This window comes from Cheilinus undulatus, linkage group 9 (genome assembly GCF_018320785.1).
Source record: "Cheilinus undulatus linkage group 9, ASM1832078v1, whole genome shotgun sequence".
NCBI classification, from domain to species: Eukaryota; Metazoa; Chordata; class Actinopteri; order Labriformes; family Labridae; genus Cheilinus; species Cheilinus undulatus.
Window position 1 is genome coordinate 3633973 of NC_054873.1, and position 16248 is coordinate 3650220.

Here is a 16248-nt window from a genome sequence, read left to right on the forward strand (position 1 = left end):
CAACAGTTAGTGTGTGATATTGTATCATGTAATAACATGAGTTAGTGTGTGATATTGTATTGTTGTATCCTCTGGTATGAAATTGCATCCAGTTGTTTTGTACCATGTACCATAACATCAGTAAGTGTATCCTTGTATCAGAAACAACAGTTTTATTTTATAAATAACTCATAAATGCCAAACATCTATTCATTTTGGGGAATTTAACCCTTTAAACACCAGTTTAAGTGCAAAACCGCTGCTGGTGTAAAAAAGCCTACAGAGATTATTATTGACCTGGAACTGTTATTAATGAGTTTTACGTTTCCGTTATAAAATATGCTTCATGAGTCATTTCAGATGAAAATATTGAGTTTAAGATTGGCAGAGGTTCATGCAGGTATCAGAGAGAAGAGGAAAATAAAGTTACTCACCATCTGTTGAACTGCTCAATGCTGCAGCTTCTTTAGTTTAGAAATATTTAAAAGAGGAGCCACATCTCTAAGAGAGAAGAAGGGCAAGCAGGAGAGCGGTCCAGCAGAGACAAGAGGAGGGATAAAACTCTGCTGACATCTGGTGGTTCATTCTGAGCACAATACTCACAATGTAAAGGGTTAAATGCTGTATTTTAAGGTCTGGGATCTATTTTTTCCCTATTTCTTTGGATAAAAGACCGACTGTTAAACTAATTTAAATTGCTCCAGTTAATTGCCTCTGCAAGAAATCAGGAAACATGCTGTACAGGCTGCAGAGAATTCTCAGGAAAAATGTGGGAAAAGTTTGGCAACTAAAAGCTTTAGTTTTTGCTCTAACGAGTTCAGATTGTTGCTTTTCATGCCTGATAAAATCAGAGAAAGGATCACAACAGAGTTGAGAGTTTTTTAAGAATGCTTCTTAAACATAAAAAAGCCACATGGCTCCTTTGACTCCTTTGACAGCAATATTTACCTGACAGCACATTGAAGTTGTTGCTCTGCTTCTGTCCTGACAGGTTTTCTGTGATATTGTCAGTCTTTACTGTTTTAAATGGAATCTTATGATCAAATAAAATCCTTTATGAGCACAAAAAAGCATAAAAATACCAAGTTTCAGCAGCTGAAGACCAGTAACTCGACAGTTTGTGTTGTAAAATGACTGATTTGTCAATGGTGCAGTAAAAGAGAGGGTTTCAGTGACTTTTAGTGTGCTAAAAAGCAGCTTATTCTCCCTAAAAAAAAAGTCCAATTCTATAGGATTCCTTCCTGTGAAGATGTAGATGAACAATCTGAGCCTTTCAGTAGCAAAAACAACCACTTTTAGCGGACATACTCCGATCAACGTTCTTGCTTTAACGTTGCAGTCATTCGGGCCTGTTGCAGGGCTGCAGGCTGAGACATTCAAATGGAGCATTTCCAAAGCATATTTAACAGTTTTGGATGCAGACTTACATACTTGTTTTAAAACAACCTTTACAGAAAATAAAGGGATTTTTTAAATGTGTAAAACTCTCCCTAATGTGAGGAAAAAGGGGCCGACTAATCTCCGCTTTTACGTCCTAACTTCCAAACAGGTCTTGGAAAAAAACTGCAGCGTGACAGCGTTGCCTTATTCCAAAAAGACAATTTAATGGCACGAGTTTGTTTCCATGAAAAAGGTCAGATGTAACAGAGGAAAGAGAAGCAGCAGCCTGCTGGAAGTGAAAGTCTTTAGGAAGTCTCAAACATCTTCTTCCTGTCAGCTTTGTCCTCGATGTTCTTACGCCAGTCGCCGACGCCCTCGGCACTCTGAAGGAGGAGACAGATGCAGCAGAGTGAAGCAGCTTGCGTGTCGCAATCAGGCTTAAAAACATCGAGTACCACTGTCTCACCTCCTCCTTGGTCTCCTTCTTGACCTGCTTCAGGTTGGCCCTCAGGTCCATAGTCACCTTGTGTTTTCCTCCCAGCAGAGCCTGCAGCATGGCGTCAGCAGACATGCGTACTTTCTTCAGGGCGGGTTTCTTCACGCCGGCAAGCTCGACCACCTTGAGCTTCAAGTCCTCAATCTAAACACAGAGACAGAGAGAGAGCGGCTACAGAATGTGGTCGTAAACTTACAGGATCCATCAAAATCAGACCTCTTGCTATTTGACATTATTAAACTCTTCTTTTCCACGAAACAGCAGGACTCCCCTTTTCATGTGCATGTGGTTTCATACTGTATCATGTTGCATGCCATGTCTTGCACACCAAGTCAGTTTTTCATCTGAAACTGCTGCATGTTGAAAAAGAACAATCTTATTCTGTGCTAATCATGCATGCACACTGACCCTAAAACTTTCATAATAACTGAGAGGAATTTTGACTTTTTTGGTGCATATCTGCATCATTCAGAGCAGCAGCTGCAGCTCCCTTCCTCTCTCTCTCCCTTACACTGAACTTCACTTCATTTGTCCTTGTATTATTGGATACCAACCATGAAACATCAGATTTAAAGAGCAGAATTCAAACTGACAGCCATGTAATACTTGCTGAACTGAAAAGCTGCTCACTGCCGTGACTCACAAGCTTGTGCAAATCTCTATCAGGATGGGTGAAGCCTGTGTCTCTTCATCTTTTCTCACAATCTTCAATGATCTTCACAGCTTATTTTTTTACAGTTTGAGACTATTTTGGCTCATATTTAAAAAATACATCCAAAAAAGGCAGACTCAGTGTGCAGAGACCTTTCAGCTGCAGATATACTCGCAGTTTCATAGTGAGTAGTGCATGCATGAAACTGCGTCATGAATATTATCGTACTCATACTTGTCTGTAAGCAATGCATACGACTGGATACCCCACAAGGAGGGGCACCAGAGACCTCAGACCTGTTAAGTCTATCTCTGGACAGACTGTTGTTGAGAACTATACAAGCCTGTAGCCGTTCTTCATAAATAAATGCATCCCCCTTTTATTCAGCAACAGCTCAAACTCAAACTAATCCACAGAATAGAAGATCTGAACCTAATCTTGCTAAATGCTCTTTTTTGTTATTCTCCTTCCATCAATGATGTTTTAGGATAAGATTTTTTATCTACCTCTTTGTCTGTCTTCTGCACTTTGGCCTCAGCGTCGTATCTATCCTCATCGATCTTGTCCAGGGCCTGGAACAGCTTCTTGCAGATTTCCTTTAACAGACATAAAAACAAAATCAGCTCCTTATTCCTCCTCTTTTCTACAGAGCCCCAAAAATACTAATTGATAATATTAATATCATTTCTGGACAGCTGGGTAAGCAAATCCAGCACACCTTCCTATCCCAGCGTCCAAGTGGTACCTCCGCCAGTAAAGCAACCTGGCTCTAAATTTTCTGCTTAAATGCCTCCCGGGAACAATGGTTCCTGCAATGCCAGGCTTTCCAGAATGTCTTGCTGCTGATTCCCAGCCTAAAATAAAATTCCCTGTCCATCAAGTAGCTTTAGCCTCTCTACTGCCTCTACCTTAGACTCTGGAGAAGGTGCGGTCGATTTGCTTTCCCAGCTGTCCAGGAATGATATTAACATTATGAATTAGTATTTTATGTGCACATTATACTTATTATATATATCATGGCCACAAAGTGGTATTTTGTGGCAACAATTAAGTATTTCCTGGCCACAATTTAGAATTTCCTGGCCATGAATTAGTATTTCGTGCCCATATTATAATTATTTTCGGGCCACAAAATGGTATTTTGTGGCCACAATTAGTATTTCATGGCCATGGATTAGTATTTTGTGGGCACATTATAATTATTTCGTGGCCACAAATTACTATTTCATGCACACATTATACTTATTTTGTGGCCACAAATTGGTATTTTTGTGGCCACAATTTAGTATTTCGTGGCCATGAATTAGTATTTTGTGTGCACATTGTAATTATTTCGTTGCCACAAATTGGTATTTTGTGGCCACAATTTAGTATTTTGTGGCCATGAGTAAGTATTTCATGTGTATGTTATACTTATTTCATGGCCACAAATTGGTATTTTGTGGAGAACAATTTAGTATTTCGCGCTCACATTAAAAATACAACAAATTTGTATTTTGTGGCCACAATTTAGTATTTGGTGGCCATGAATAAGTATTTCGTGGCCACAATCTAGTATTATTAGAAATTAGTATTTCGTGTGCACATTATAATTATTTTGTGACCACAATTTGGTATTTTCTTGCACATGAATTAGTTTTTTGTGGCCACAAATTAGTATTTTGAAGCCACGTTATAGCTATGTCATGGCCACAGTTTTTTTTTTTTTTTTTTCACCATGTCATGTCTAGGGCTTCTTACTTTTCAGCATTTAAAGTGACATTTTTATGACAACTGTTTTTGTACCTGCAGAGCGGCCTGGTCTCCGCTCAGGTCAGGGGCGGGGCAGTTCTCTGCCATGTAGGCTTCTTTGGCGGCAGCGATGTCGTTGGCTTCCTGCTCCAGCCAGTTAGCAGCGATCTGCAGGATCAAACTCTGCGGGGCACGGACATACAGACTCTCAGGAAAACTAAATTCACCAAAAAAAGCTCTTTATCCTACAACTCATTTTTAGAGCTGTTTGCCAAACATCTCAGAACAGAATTACAAGTTTTAAAACCAAGGAGACAGAAAAAGCATTTAGATTTGATGTGCTCATGTTCAAAAATGTGTGAATATATGTCAAACTTTTATTAACAGCCCAGGTTTTTATTTTCATCCATCTTTGTAATGACCCAGCCTCTATTTAGGACAGGCTTTAACAAAGACCTGGCCTCTATTTTTTTATTTTTAGACAACACTCGGCCCAGTAAAGATTAAAAAAAAAAGACAAAACTATAAATTTACACTAGAGAGGAAATTTATCTGTGTAAAAATAAAGATATAGATTAACAAATGTGCAAATACCTCACCTCCACATTTATACATTTTAGTGTAAATTACACTATATTGCCAAAAGTATTCACTCACCCATCCAAATAACGTAAATCAGGTGTTCCAATCACTTCCATGTCCACAGGTGTATAAAATCATCACCTAGGCATGCAGACTGTTTCTACAAACATTTGTGAAAGAATGGCTCGCTCTCAGGAGCTCAGTGAATCCCAGCATGGTACTGTGATAGGAGGCTACCTGTGCAACAAGTTCAGGCATGAAATTTCCTTGTCCTAAATATTCCACAGTCAACTGTCAGTGGTATTATAACAAAGTGGAAGAGGTTGGGAATGACAGCAACTCAGCCACAAAGTGGTAGGCCCCGTAAAATGATGGAGCGGGGTCAGCGGATGCTGAGGTGCATAGTGCGCAAAGGTCACCAACTTTCTGCAGAGTCAATCACTACAGACCTCCAAACTTCATGTGGCCTTCATATTAGCTCAAGAACAGTGGTAGAGAGCTTCATGAATGGTTTTCCATGGCCGAGCAGCTGCATCCAAGTCATACATCACCAAGTGCAATGCAAAGCGTCAGATGCAGTGGTGTAAAGCACGCCGCCACTGGACTCTAGAGCAGTGGAGACGCCTTCTCTGGAGTGACCAATTGCACTTCTCCATCTGGCAATCTGATGGACCAGTCTGGGTTTTGCGGTTGCCAGGAGAATGGTACTTGTCTGACTGCATTGTGCCAAGTGTAAAGTTTGGTGGAGGGGGGATTATGGTGGGGGCTTGTTTTTCAGGAGCTGGGCTTGGCCCCTTAGTTCCAGTGAAAGGAACTCTGAATGCTTCAGCATACCAAGAGATTTTAGACAATTCCATGCTCCCAACTTTGTGGGAACAGTTTGGGGATGGCCCCTTCCTGCTCCAACATGACTGTGCACCAGTGCACAAAGCAAGGTCCGTAAAGACATGGATGAGAGAGTTTGGTGTGGATGAACTTGACTGGCCTGCACAGAGTCCTGACCTCAACCCCACAGAACACCTTTGGGATGAATTAGAGAGGAGACTGAGAGCCAGGCCTTCTCGTCCAACATCAGTGTGTGACCTCACAAATGCACTTCTGGAAGAATGGTCAAAAATTCCCATAAACACACTCCTAAACCTCGTGGAAAGCCTTCCCAGAAGAGTTGAAGCTGTTATAACCGCAAAGGGTGGACCGACGTCTATTAAACCCTATGGATTAAGAATGGGATGTCACTTAAGTTTATATGTGAGTCAAGGCAGGTGAGCGAATACTTTTGGTAATATAGTGTATCTGTCTACCTTATATTAATCTGCCACGTTGTTGCATATTTTATACTTTCTGATCTATTCAGCACCCTTGCACCTTTTGCGCATCATGCAACCATACTGCAAACTTGTATGCACCAAAAATAATACCTACAAGAACACACACATTTAAATCTGAATTTTTTCAGTTTTATTGATTTTCACTGTTTATTCTGTATATTGAGAGAAGAGCCAGCTGGAGTCAAATTGCTTGTTGCATGAGCAAACATGGCCAATAAAGCTCTGAATCTGATTCTGCATCTGAAAAAAAATTAAATAAATCACTTTCTTGATCTTTTTATCTTCATTTCTGTGAATGGAGAGCTGTCTTTATTTGTCGAAAATCATGCCGCTAAAAAAGAATATCAAAAGGCTGCTAACTGTAGTGGGCTATTTTTATTTACAATTCATGTCAACTTTGTAAAAAATCCACAACTTATACATAAATTAAAGGGCACAAGAAGGTCAATAAAAATCAAATATATATATTTTGTGCAAAGTGTGAAAGTTTTTAGCCACGCTGAATTCTTAATGTGACTCAGTATTTTATTTTTTTCTGATTTTAAAGAAAATCCTCGATTAAAACTTCAATCTAAGGGCACAGAAAAGGCAAGAATATAATTAAATATCAAAAAATGAAGTTTCTGCACACCCATGTCCTAAAACAGGGGTGTCAAACTCAAGGCCTTTTGTATCCTCAATTTTACAGTTTAAGTAATATTTTGACCTGTGAAACTCAAAATCTATTTATTTTTTCTCAGGCTTTGACATTTTAACCAATGATATTAAAATTAATCTCATATTTGACCTTTAAAACTTAGGAGTTCAAATTTTTATCTCATGTTTTGACCCTTAGAAATCATGATTTAGACTTTTCTTGTCTTTTAAAAACATGATTTTGACTTTAATGCCTTTTGAGCAGGTAATTTTGATTTTTATCTCTGATTTTGAGCCTTTAAACTTACCTTTTTTAATTTTTAAAATCTCAAAATCATTTATTATCAAGGTTTTTTTTGCCTCCATAATTCATTGCTGGTGAAAATGAGGTTGACAGTTTATGTTTAAATGTTGACCCTGCTCGGCCCTCAGGTTGGACCAAAATTCAGAATTCGGCCTTCAGTATTGGACCTGAAATTGGAGTGGGCTCTTATTCAAAGTTTTACGGTAATTCGATTCATTTTCTTGTGTTAAACACAGAAATGTTGTTTCCTGTTACCTTGAGATGATGCCTGCGGCTTGATGTCATCTTCTTTCCCCTTAGAGGAATAAAAATATTTTAAAAATCAAAAACCTTCATCTATGAAAGCTAAAACATACAGTATATATATTTCTGTCAAAGGTGAAGCTTTTTAACATGAAACCTGACATTCTTACCAGTTAGGATTAACTGAATTATTCTACGTGTTTGATGTAAATAGAAAATAAAGTCAGACTTACTCAGACATCTTGGCTTCCTTTTAGCTTCAGACTCTGGAAAAGAAAACCAAACATCAAACATGAGTCTGTTTGACATTAACAGGTTTATAATAGATGCCTTTACATTTATTAAAAACAGCTTTAAATAACTAAAAACATAAGGAGTATAAGGAGGGGGTTATAAATGCACGGACAGGGCCGTCCCCGGCTAAAGGAAGGCCCAGAGCAGACTCTGGTATGAGGCCCCCGAACCCCCCCGATCTGATTTTAAAACAGGAGAACATTCCTCATCAGAACCAACGTGGGAACTTAAGTTTTATCAGAAACTAAACCACGACAGAAGCCGACGTTTGACAGGAGATCCACGTACAGGAAGGGGCGGGGCTTGTGTAAGGTGGTATAAACTTACAGCTCACGGTAAGTGAAGAAGACTTTGGAGCTGTGGTTCTCAAATGGTGTGCCAAGGCACGTTAGTGCCATAAGGCTAGTCCAGGTCTGCCACAGATCTGGCTGGACCCCTGAAAGTCCCAGAGGTGGACCTGCCCAGTTGGGATTTATTGATGATATCAGTGCATGAGTGTTGGATCAGTAGCATTGGTGCTAGCATCCTGGCTAACAGTTACCTCATAGAGAACTGAAAAGCAGGCATGCGATTATTAGGTTGAAATTGGTGTTAAAATTAATAATTCATGCTATTCTTAACCAAGTTAAACCCATTTTTGTCACTTCCTTTGACAACTTAAAACATTTTGTTGCTTTTTCTAGCAATTTTGCCACTTCTTATTTCTACTTTTGACCCATTTTTTCCACTTTTTTGGAACTTCTTGCCACATTTTTGCCTTTTTGCCACTTTCCACACAATTTTGCTGTAGTTTGGCCATTTTTTTTTTACCATCACTTTTAACTCCTTTTTACCACCTTTTAGCAACTTTAACTCTTTATTGCCACTTTTCTGCCACTTGTGATCTATTTTGCCACCTTTTTGCCAATTTTTGCCCAATTTTGCCTTTTTATGATCACTTTTAACCCATTTTTGCCACCTTTTTGACACTTTCAACTAGTTTTGGCCAATTTCAACTCATTGTTTTGCCACTTTTTGCCCAGTTTTGCCATGTTTTTTCATCACTTTTAACCCATTTTTGCCCACTTGTGTCATCTCCATGATCCCCCAGTTTGCTGGGCCCCAGAAAGCTCTCCCCTTTATCTCCTCTTATAGGCCACCTTGACTGTAACATTATTTAGAAAGTCTGTTTTGTATTGATTTAAATTTGGTGTGCCTTTAGATTCTGGCTTAACCTTAGGTGTGCCTTGGCTGAAAAAAGTTTGAAAATCACTGCTTTAGAGCTGTGTTAATCAATCCTGCTCAAAGAGCCAAACTGTTGAAAAATACCTTTACAAGAGCCGCAGTCTGAGCGGTGAAAGTGGTGAAAATAGGTTAAAGTGGCACTGTTAAAAAGTTAAAGAGGAAAAATGGTCAGAAAATGGGCAAAATAGCTTTAAATGGCAAAAACTGGGGAGAAAAAGTGGCAAAATATGAATGACGGGAGGCAGAAAATGGTCAGAAAATGGTAAAAACACAGTAAAAAATAGTGAAAAGAAGACTAAAATGAGCAAAAGTGGCAAAAATGGAAAAAAAAAAGTGGCATTCAATGGCAAAAGCCAGCTTAAATGAGCAAGAAGGGGCAAATTTTACAAATATTAAAAAGCAGGATAAAAGGCAAAAACTGGTGAAAAGGTGCAGAAGGAAGAGCAAAGTTGGGCTTAAAAAGCAGTAAAAATGATTAAAAGTGAAAAAAGGAAAAAAACGGGAAAAAATGCAAATAAGGGCAGAGGAAATGTATGGACAAAAAATAATAGTTGACAAGTAAAGCCAGCGCACAAGAGTGGGAACAAACTGATTAATGTGAGCTGCAGCGGATCCATGAGATTAAATTTGACCTTTTTGAGGTTTTCTGGGAAAAAGTTTCAGATGACGACATAAAAGAGCCACAAATCATCACAAAAGAGCCACAGGTTGAGAGTAATGGAAGTTTCCAGACTGAGCGATCAGTCCAGACTCTAGATTAAACAGATCATCACTGATAGGAGTTTTGGTTGCAGTGTTTGCAAAGCTGAGGTCTGGGGGCCTCTAGGGGCCCCTCTGCTGCTTCTAAGGACTCTTTTGGTGTTTTTTTTAATTCAAAAATAGAAACTTGAGGGTTCGGTGGCCGGGTTATCGACCCTGGACCTGGGGCAACAAGGTCAGAGCTAATCCTGGCTGGGGTTCAAAGGTCAACAGTGACATTTATGATGATGTGTTTAAGAGCTGAAAAGAGAGTAGTTCACTGATGCTGATTTTAAAGACACATTTTAAAGTTTAGATCTGTTTCTTACCATGAACATCAAACTTTTATATAACATTTTATTAACACTTGATCATTTAAGTAATATTTAATCATCTTTAAATATCCTTTTTTTTTTTTTTAACTTTTAACCCTTTATCTAGCTTTGCCTTTTATTTATCTCTGGTACTGTTATTTATTTGACATTTTTGTACTGGTACTCTGACAATCTGACGGTATTTATTTTCTAAAATTTTTATTTAATATTTATCCATACTCTTATGTCAAGGTGTTATCTTATCTAATCTTATGTTACCTGCTGTTACTAGTATTTATTTTATTGAATTTATATTGGTGTGTATTTATTAGTTAACTGATAATAAATTGTTTAAATAATAAAAAAAATGTAAATAAATGCTAAACAGTTTTTAAATTTCTGAATCAGTTTGGGAACACATGACTCTGCCGCTTTAGATGTAAATTACCAGGCAGTCATTCAAACACAGTTTAACCCTTTAAAGCTTGGAATCTCAAATAACAGCCAGAAAAATTCAACATTTAATTTTTTCAGACCTGAAATGTTTGTTTAAACTTCTAGCCAGATTCAAAAAAACAAAACAAAACAACAAACAAACCAAAAAAAGTCATTTTTTTGTATCACATTTGAATGCACTAGAAATTTCTGAAAATTGAAAATCTACTAGAGGACTTTATCATCATTTATCAGATTTTATACTTTTTTTTTTTGAGGAAATTATTGATCATTTGATTGGACAGAAGCCTCACAAAAGTGTGTATTAGGTAAACGATAGGCTTTAGAGACTTATTTTGTTTCATTTACCGTTAAAATTACCACATAAACTTCTGCACTGAAACAATAAAAGCCTTTAGATAGCCTTTGATATAGAAATAAAAGTCATTTTTCTCACATTTTTTCTACCGTTGAACTTCCTGCCTGTTTGATCGTGTTTTCACACTGAGATGCTGACAGTGTTCTCAACACTAACGAGCAAATCAATTAAGATTCAATACAGCTCATTAAGTTGAATTTAACAAAACTTCCATCATCTGCTGGTTTAGTTTGAGCTTTTAAAGGTTTAACAACAGTTTTTTTAGAGAGCAGCATCAGTGATCACCTGTCACCTGTAATCTGACACCGAGGCTATTTTACACCTAAAGGTAACCTGATACAGCAGCAGTTAAATCAGACCAGGGAAGTGGAGCAGGCGTGAACACGAGGGTTTGAATCAAAATGTAAAATTTAGTTTGATTCTGAGCAGAAAAGGAAGGGTTAAAGCTTCTAGTGGAGCAGGCGAGAACACGATTATGATTAGAGTTTGTATTTCTGTAAATGTTGGAACAGTTCAGTTCAGTTAAAGGTGCAAGAAGCAAAACAGTACTTCAATTGTTAAAAATAAAGTTTCTGCATACTTGTGGTCTAAAATGGTTAAACCCAGACTAAACTTTGGTACACGATCTAAGAGTGCAAGCATTTCCTTTCCTCCATTTCTATTAACTTTAAACATCATTTGACTGATAAGTGGGTGGAAACACAGAAACACATGCCAGCCTCCAGAGCTGCAGTGGAATATCTCAGCCCGGTCACTTCAGAAAACCAATCAGCTTTGATGGCTACGTCCTCAGATCTAGACCATTCTGCTTTCTGTTTGAGTCTGAGGCCTCTCAGCACCGAGCATCGCTTCACTTCAGCCTAAAAACACCAAGAAGTTAAAAAGTTTCTCACCCAGAGAGTGACGATGAGGATGGCGGCAGAGACTGACACAAGGACAGGGAGACAGAGAGGGAGTCAAAGACTAAAAACAGGGAAATGTGCGGGGGTATTTATCTGCTTGGAGAGGGTTTGGAGGTTCCTCTTTATGGCCATGAGGAACTCTAGAGACCAACCAGGCCAATGAGCTCCTGAAATACCTTCATACTTTGACCGCTGACTCGTAAATCCGCCGTCGGTGACGTCTGTGGTCAGTCTGAGGTGGTCAGCAGTCCTCACAGAGGCGTACAGAGAATCTGGGGACAGATTAAGGACTCTAAGGTTAAGGACTCTAATTAGGGTCTAAAACACACCAGTGAAAACCAGGCGTGCCCCTGAAACCCAGAGAGCGGGCCATCCATGGTTAGATCTATTTATGATGTCACTGAGTGTTGATCAATAGCATTAGCGCTAGCATCCCTCATTTAGGGGCTAATAAATGTGACAAGGGTCCTTTAAACACACCGTTCTGACAATTGCAACCAATTTCTGCCCATTTTTAGCCGCTTTTCACCCATTTTAAACAATTTTACCACTTTTAACACCGTTTGGCCATCAACTTTAATTCCAGTTTTGTTCCGAAGTTTTTGCCACTCTAGACCCAATGTTGATACTTTGACCTTTTTTGCCACTTATTAGGACTATTAACCCATTTTTTCTGCCACTTTCTGCAACTCTCAACATTTTTTTTCCACTCTGTATACCATTTTAAGCTTCTATTGCCAATGTTTTGCAACTTTTAATGCATTTCTGCCACTTTCAGCCCATTCTTGCTTTTTCCCACACGTTTTCACCACTCTGAATCAGTTATTGCCTATTTTATTTGACACCCTTTTGCCACTTTAACCACCTGTTTGCCGCTTTTTGCCACATTGAGCTTCTATTGCTAATTTAATGCAACTTCAAATCATTTCTGCAACTTTTTGCCACTTTTAACCCCTTCAGTTTAAACCTTTTTGCCAATAATTGCAACATTTTTCACTATTTTCTACCACCATTATTCAATTTTAGCACATTTTTTGCCACTGTCTACCCATTTTTACAACTTTAAACACATTTCTACCTTTTTTTTTTAGCCCTTTTGTTTGTTTGAAAGTGGCACTTATTTCCCCTTTCAACCAATTTTAACTCTTTAATTGGCCATTTTTAACCAAGTTTTGCTACTTTAAACCTCTTTTTGCCACTGCTTTGCAACCTTTTCACTAATTTCTGCCACTTTTAACTCATTTTCTCAACTTTCTACTGCTTTACACCAGTCATATTCCTCCAGCAGATTTTATAGGTGCTCCTTACTTTTCCAGCCTTTTGTTTCCCTGTCTCTACTTTTTTGAGATGTGCTGCTACCATTAATTTCAAAATGAGCTCATATTTTCATTGAATGGTAAAACGGTTTCGACATCTGATGTGATGTTTATGTTCTGTGAACAAAATTCCAGTTTATGAGATTCAAAAACTACTGACTTCTGTTTTTATCTTTCCTACGGTGACCCAACTTTTTTGGAACTGGGGTTGATTTATATACAGAGAAATATCTAATATGATAAAATAAAAGCCTTTACCTGATGAAGCTTGACAGCAGCGCTGCATCTGCGCTGGAATCAGACAGAAACCTGTAAGACAGCAGAGACAGATTTATTAGAAAGTAAAAATCAAAGTGAACAGTTTCACCTTTAAACCGTCTGATCAGCAGGTTTAGGTGAGTATCCATAAATGGTAAAAACATTTATTCACAGTCACATGATCATAACGCCACTCACCTTCTGTTTCTACCAAAATTGTTGACGAGAGATTACGGTGTGGAAGAAACTGTCTCAACAGTAAAACTATGAACCACAGTAGTCATTATTAGACGTTTCTCTCAAATGTGATCAAATAACTGAATAATCAACTTCAGTTTGAAAACCTGAATTTACCTCTCATTTTAATCTGAACGACTACATGATGCAAACAGAGCTGGTCTAAGTTTCTAATAAAAAATAAAAGAGTACGCCTGCTGCCATCTTAGTCTTTTTGTTATTATTGGAGTGTGCTTTGTTTCTACTTTTTTTTTTATTAATTACTGTTTTTTTTTACTCCTGCTGTTCTAACCTCATTTTAAAAAAAGTTACAATAAAACTTCATTCCATCTGAAAATAATAATAATTATTATTATTATTATCATCATCTTTTACATGTATATGTGAATGAAAGCTGCTGAACATTGAGATAAAGTCCTCTGCTGCCCCTGTGTGGTCAGTGACGGTAACGCGCCTCTACATTTACAACAGCAGAGTTCTACATAGAAGTCCTGATCCTAGAGCTGCCTGAGACGGAGTTAGGTTCCTGTGTAAATGTATTATTGTTAACAATGTAAGAAATCAATCAATCAGTAATCAAGCAACTTTTCCTATTGTATCATTGATACTTTAAATAAGAGTTTTTTTTACAAATACAAACACTCATATCTGCCCATAAATACAGTTAAAGCAATAATAAAAGTTTATACAAACATTTAAATAGTCATTAAAGGGATTTAAAGCATTTATGAAATAAAAGACTATTTTAAAGGAGATTTGTAACTAAATAAAACTATTATTGCCTAATTTAAAAATTATGCAGAAATGTCAGTGAATCAGTTAATCAGGGAAAATCCATGTAATTTTGATTTAAATTGAAGATGTTGTTGGTTTAGAGGGCTACAGCTAAGTATGGATTTAAATACACTAACATTTGAATATTTGATCGTATCTGGAAAGACGTATTTTTAAATAATCATTTTCTATTATAAGTTCATTTAATTCAATAAAACAAATAAAACAATTTATATCTGGTGTCAAATCTCCAATAATAATAATAATAATAATAATAATAATAATAATAATAATAATAATAATAACAATGGTGAAAATAATACAAATAAATTAATGATAATAATGATGATAATAATAATAATAATAATAATAATAATATCCGTCCGTCTTCACAAAATGATCAACAAAGCCCGACCATAATAAAAAGTATGCATATGCTTATTTTAGGGCCTTTTTCTAGCACTTTAAATAATAAAAGTTTTAGTTTTTGCATCAGCTGTGTAGAAAACTGAAGAGTTTGTGGATGAAATTAAAAAGTTAGAAGAATTTTTTGTGTATTTTTTCAAACATGGCTGTAGTCTGGTGCTTCATAAATAAAATTTCTTATTATTATTATTATTATTATTTTACATGATTAACTAGCAGCAGTGTGGTGTTCAGTTTGGCATTGCTCCCTGTAATGTAAACGTCTCTACTGTCATATTCTAGTCATCTCTAATAATCATTTTAATTTGATTTTAGTTCATTTTAATCATTTTTTAAAACCTAGCTCCTGATGAGTTGCAGTGCTCTACCTTTGTGGATTTAAATATTTAATTATAATTATAAATATTTATTTAAACAATTGAAGTAAATATTTTAGTTTCACAAAACTCTAAATCTTTTCTCTCAATGATTTCGACAGATGTTTGGTTTATGCATCAATCGTGTATAAAATTCATAAATGAGTGGACTGTAGTTATAAATCACCAAGTTAAAAACTGAATATTTAGTTTAGAATAATAAAAAAACTTTTTTTTTCATTAAGTATTATTTTATACAATTGATTTTCTGTTACTTTGCCGTGGCTTCCTCTAATGTCACATTTGTCAAATAAGGAACTATTTTCACAATTTTAATTGTAAATATTTAACTGTTATTCTTTGTTTATTAGTAATAATGTATTTTATTTATTAGTGGCACCTAATGACTAAAAATGTTCTCTGTTTATATTTCCGACATATAGCCACTACCAGAATTATAAGCATTTTATTGTGAAATCAAAATTATTTACGTTGATTAATGAAGGCTGTTAAATCTGTTTTTCTCTAACACTTTCAACAATCAAACTTTTATTTCATGCAACATTTGTGTATAAAAATGAGGCATTTGTGGTCAAATATGGAAACCCTGGTGAATGAATAGGAAATTTAATAACAGATTGTTTTTGTGTGTAATTTTTCATTAAAAATTATTTTATACAACTTCTTCACAGCATTAGTTATTCCATGGCTTCCTCTAGTGTCATATTGTGCACTGATTTAGGGTTTTTTCTACATTTTTTTATTTATTTATTTATTTATTTAAATGTCCCTGTTATTCTTTGTTTATTTGTGGCATCTAAGTAGCAACAATAACCTCCTAAGACCCGGCATCCACATATGAGGACATTACATTTTGGCTTTTCTACTCTACAGCATCATTTTTGGTATTAAAATTGATGATATAATTGTCCAAAATGTCCATTCAAGTTTAAAGCATTTACTTGAAATGCTATTTGCTGTTTGGATATTTTTGGGAATTTGCGTGGAAAAAAATCTAATTATTGTTATGGAAATTAAGAGGATATGTTTGTATATTTTGGAGAGTTTCATTGCTTTGAATTTATTTCCATTTTATTTTATTTTCTTTCTTTTTTTTTTTTTTTGTATTTTCATGGGAATATAGGGAATTTATTACTTAATTTTTGGGGAATTGGACTAGGAATTTTGGGTTCAGGATTGTCCTTTAAAATTTTCAGGATTTTTCTTAGAAATTTAAGGGGCTAGGTGATGTTTTTCATCATTT

At 36.4% G+C, this 16248-nt stretch overlaps 1 protein-coding gene across 3 annotated transcripts; it reads right to left on the bottom strand.

Moving 5' to 3' along the window:
* Nucleotides 1-1373: 1373 nt before the first annotated feature.
* Nucleotides 1374-13564, bottom strand: LOC121515057 (troponin I, fast skeletal muscle-like). Of its 3 annotated transcripts, XM_041795628.1 has the most exons (9): nucleotides 13192-13564; nucleotides 11794-11889; nucleotides 11609-11640; nucleotides 7565-7597; nucleotides 7344-7383; nucleotides 4293-4421; nucleotides 3014-3103; nucleotides 1826-1999; nucleotides 1374-1742 (listed from the first exon to the last, which is right to left on the bottom strand). In XM_041795628.1, exons 4-9 carry the CDS (start codon nucleotides 7570-7572, stop codon nucleotides 1665-1667), a joined length of 519 nt encoding a protein of 172 aa, XP_041651562.1. In that variant the 5' UTR covers nucleotides 7573-7597; nucleotides 11609-11640; nucleotides 11794-11889; nucleotides 13192-13564; the 3' UTR covers nucleotides 1374-1664. The 3 variants fall into 3 exon arrangements, with proteins under 3 accessions (XP_041651562.1, XP_041651563.1, XP_041651561.1); XM_041795627.1 differs by lacking the exon at nucleotides 11609-11640 and having other exon boundaries at nucleotides 1375-1742; XM_041795629.1 differs by lacking the exons at nucleotides 11794-11889; nucleotides 13192-13564 and having other exon boundaries at nucleotides 11609-11777.
* Nucleotides 13565-16248: the final 2684 nt, after the last annotated feature.

What these genes read in the sequence shown, in the direction of transcription:
- LOC121515057 (XM_041795628.1), bottom strand. An exon ending in GCCGCAGGCATCATCTCAAG is followed by an intron (nt 4,422 to 7,343) that starts GTAACAGGAAAC and finishes CGTGCCCCGCAG; the next exon opens with AGTTTGATCCTGCAGATCGC. An exon ending in TGCAGAAGACAGACAAAGAG is followed by an intron (nt 2,000 to 3,013) that starts GTAGATAAAAAA and finishes CTCTGTGTTTAG; the next exon opens with ATTGAGGACTTGAAGCTCAA.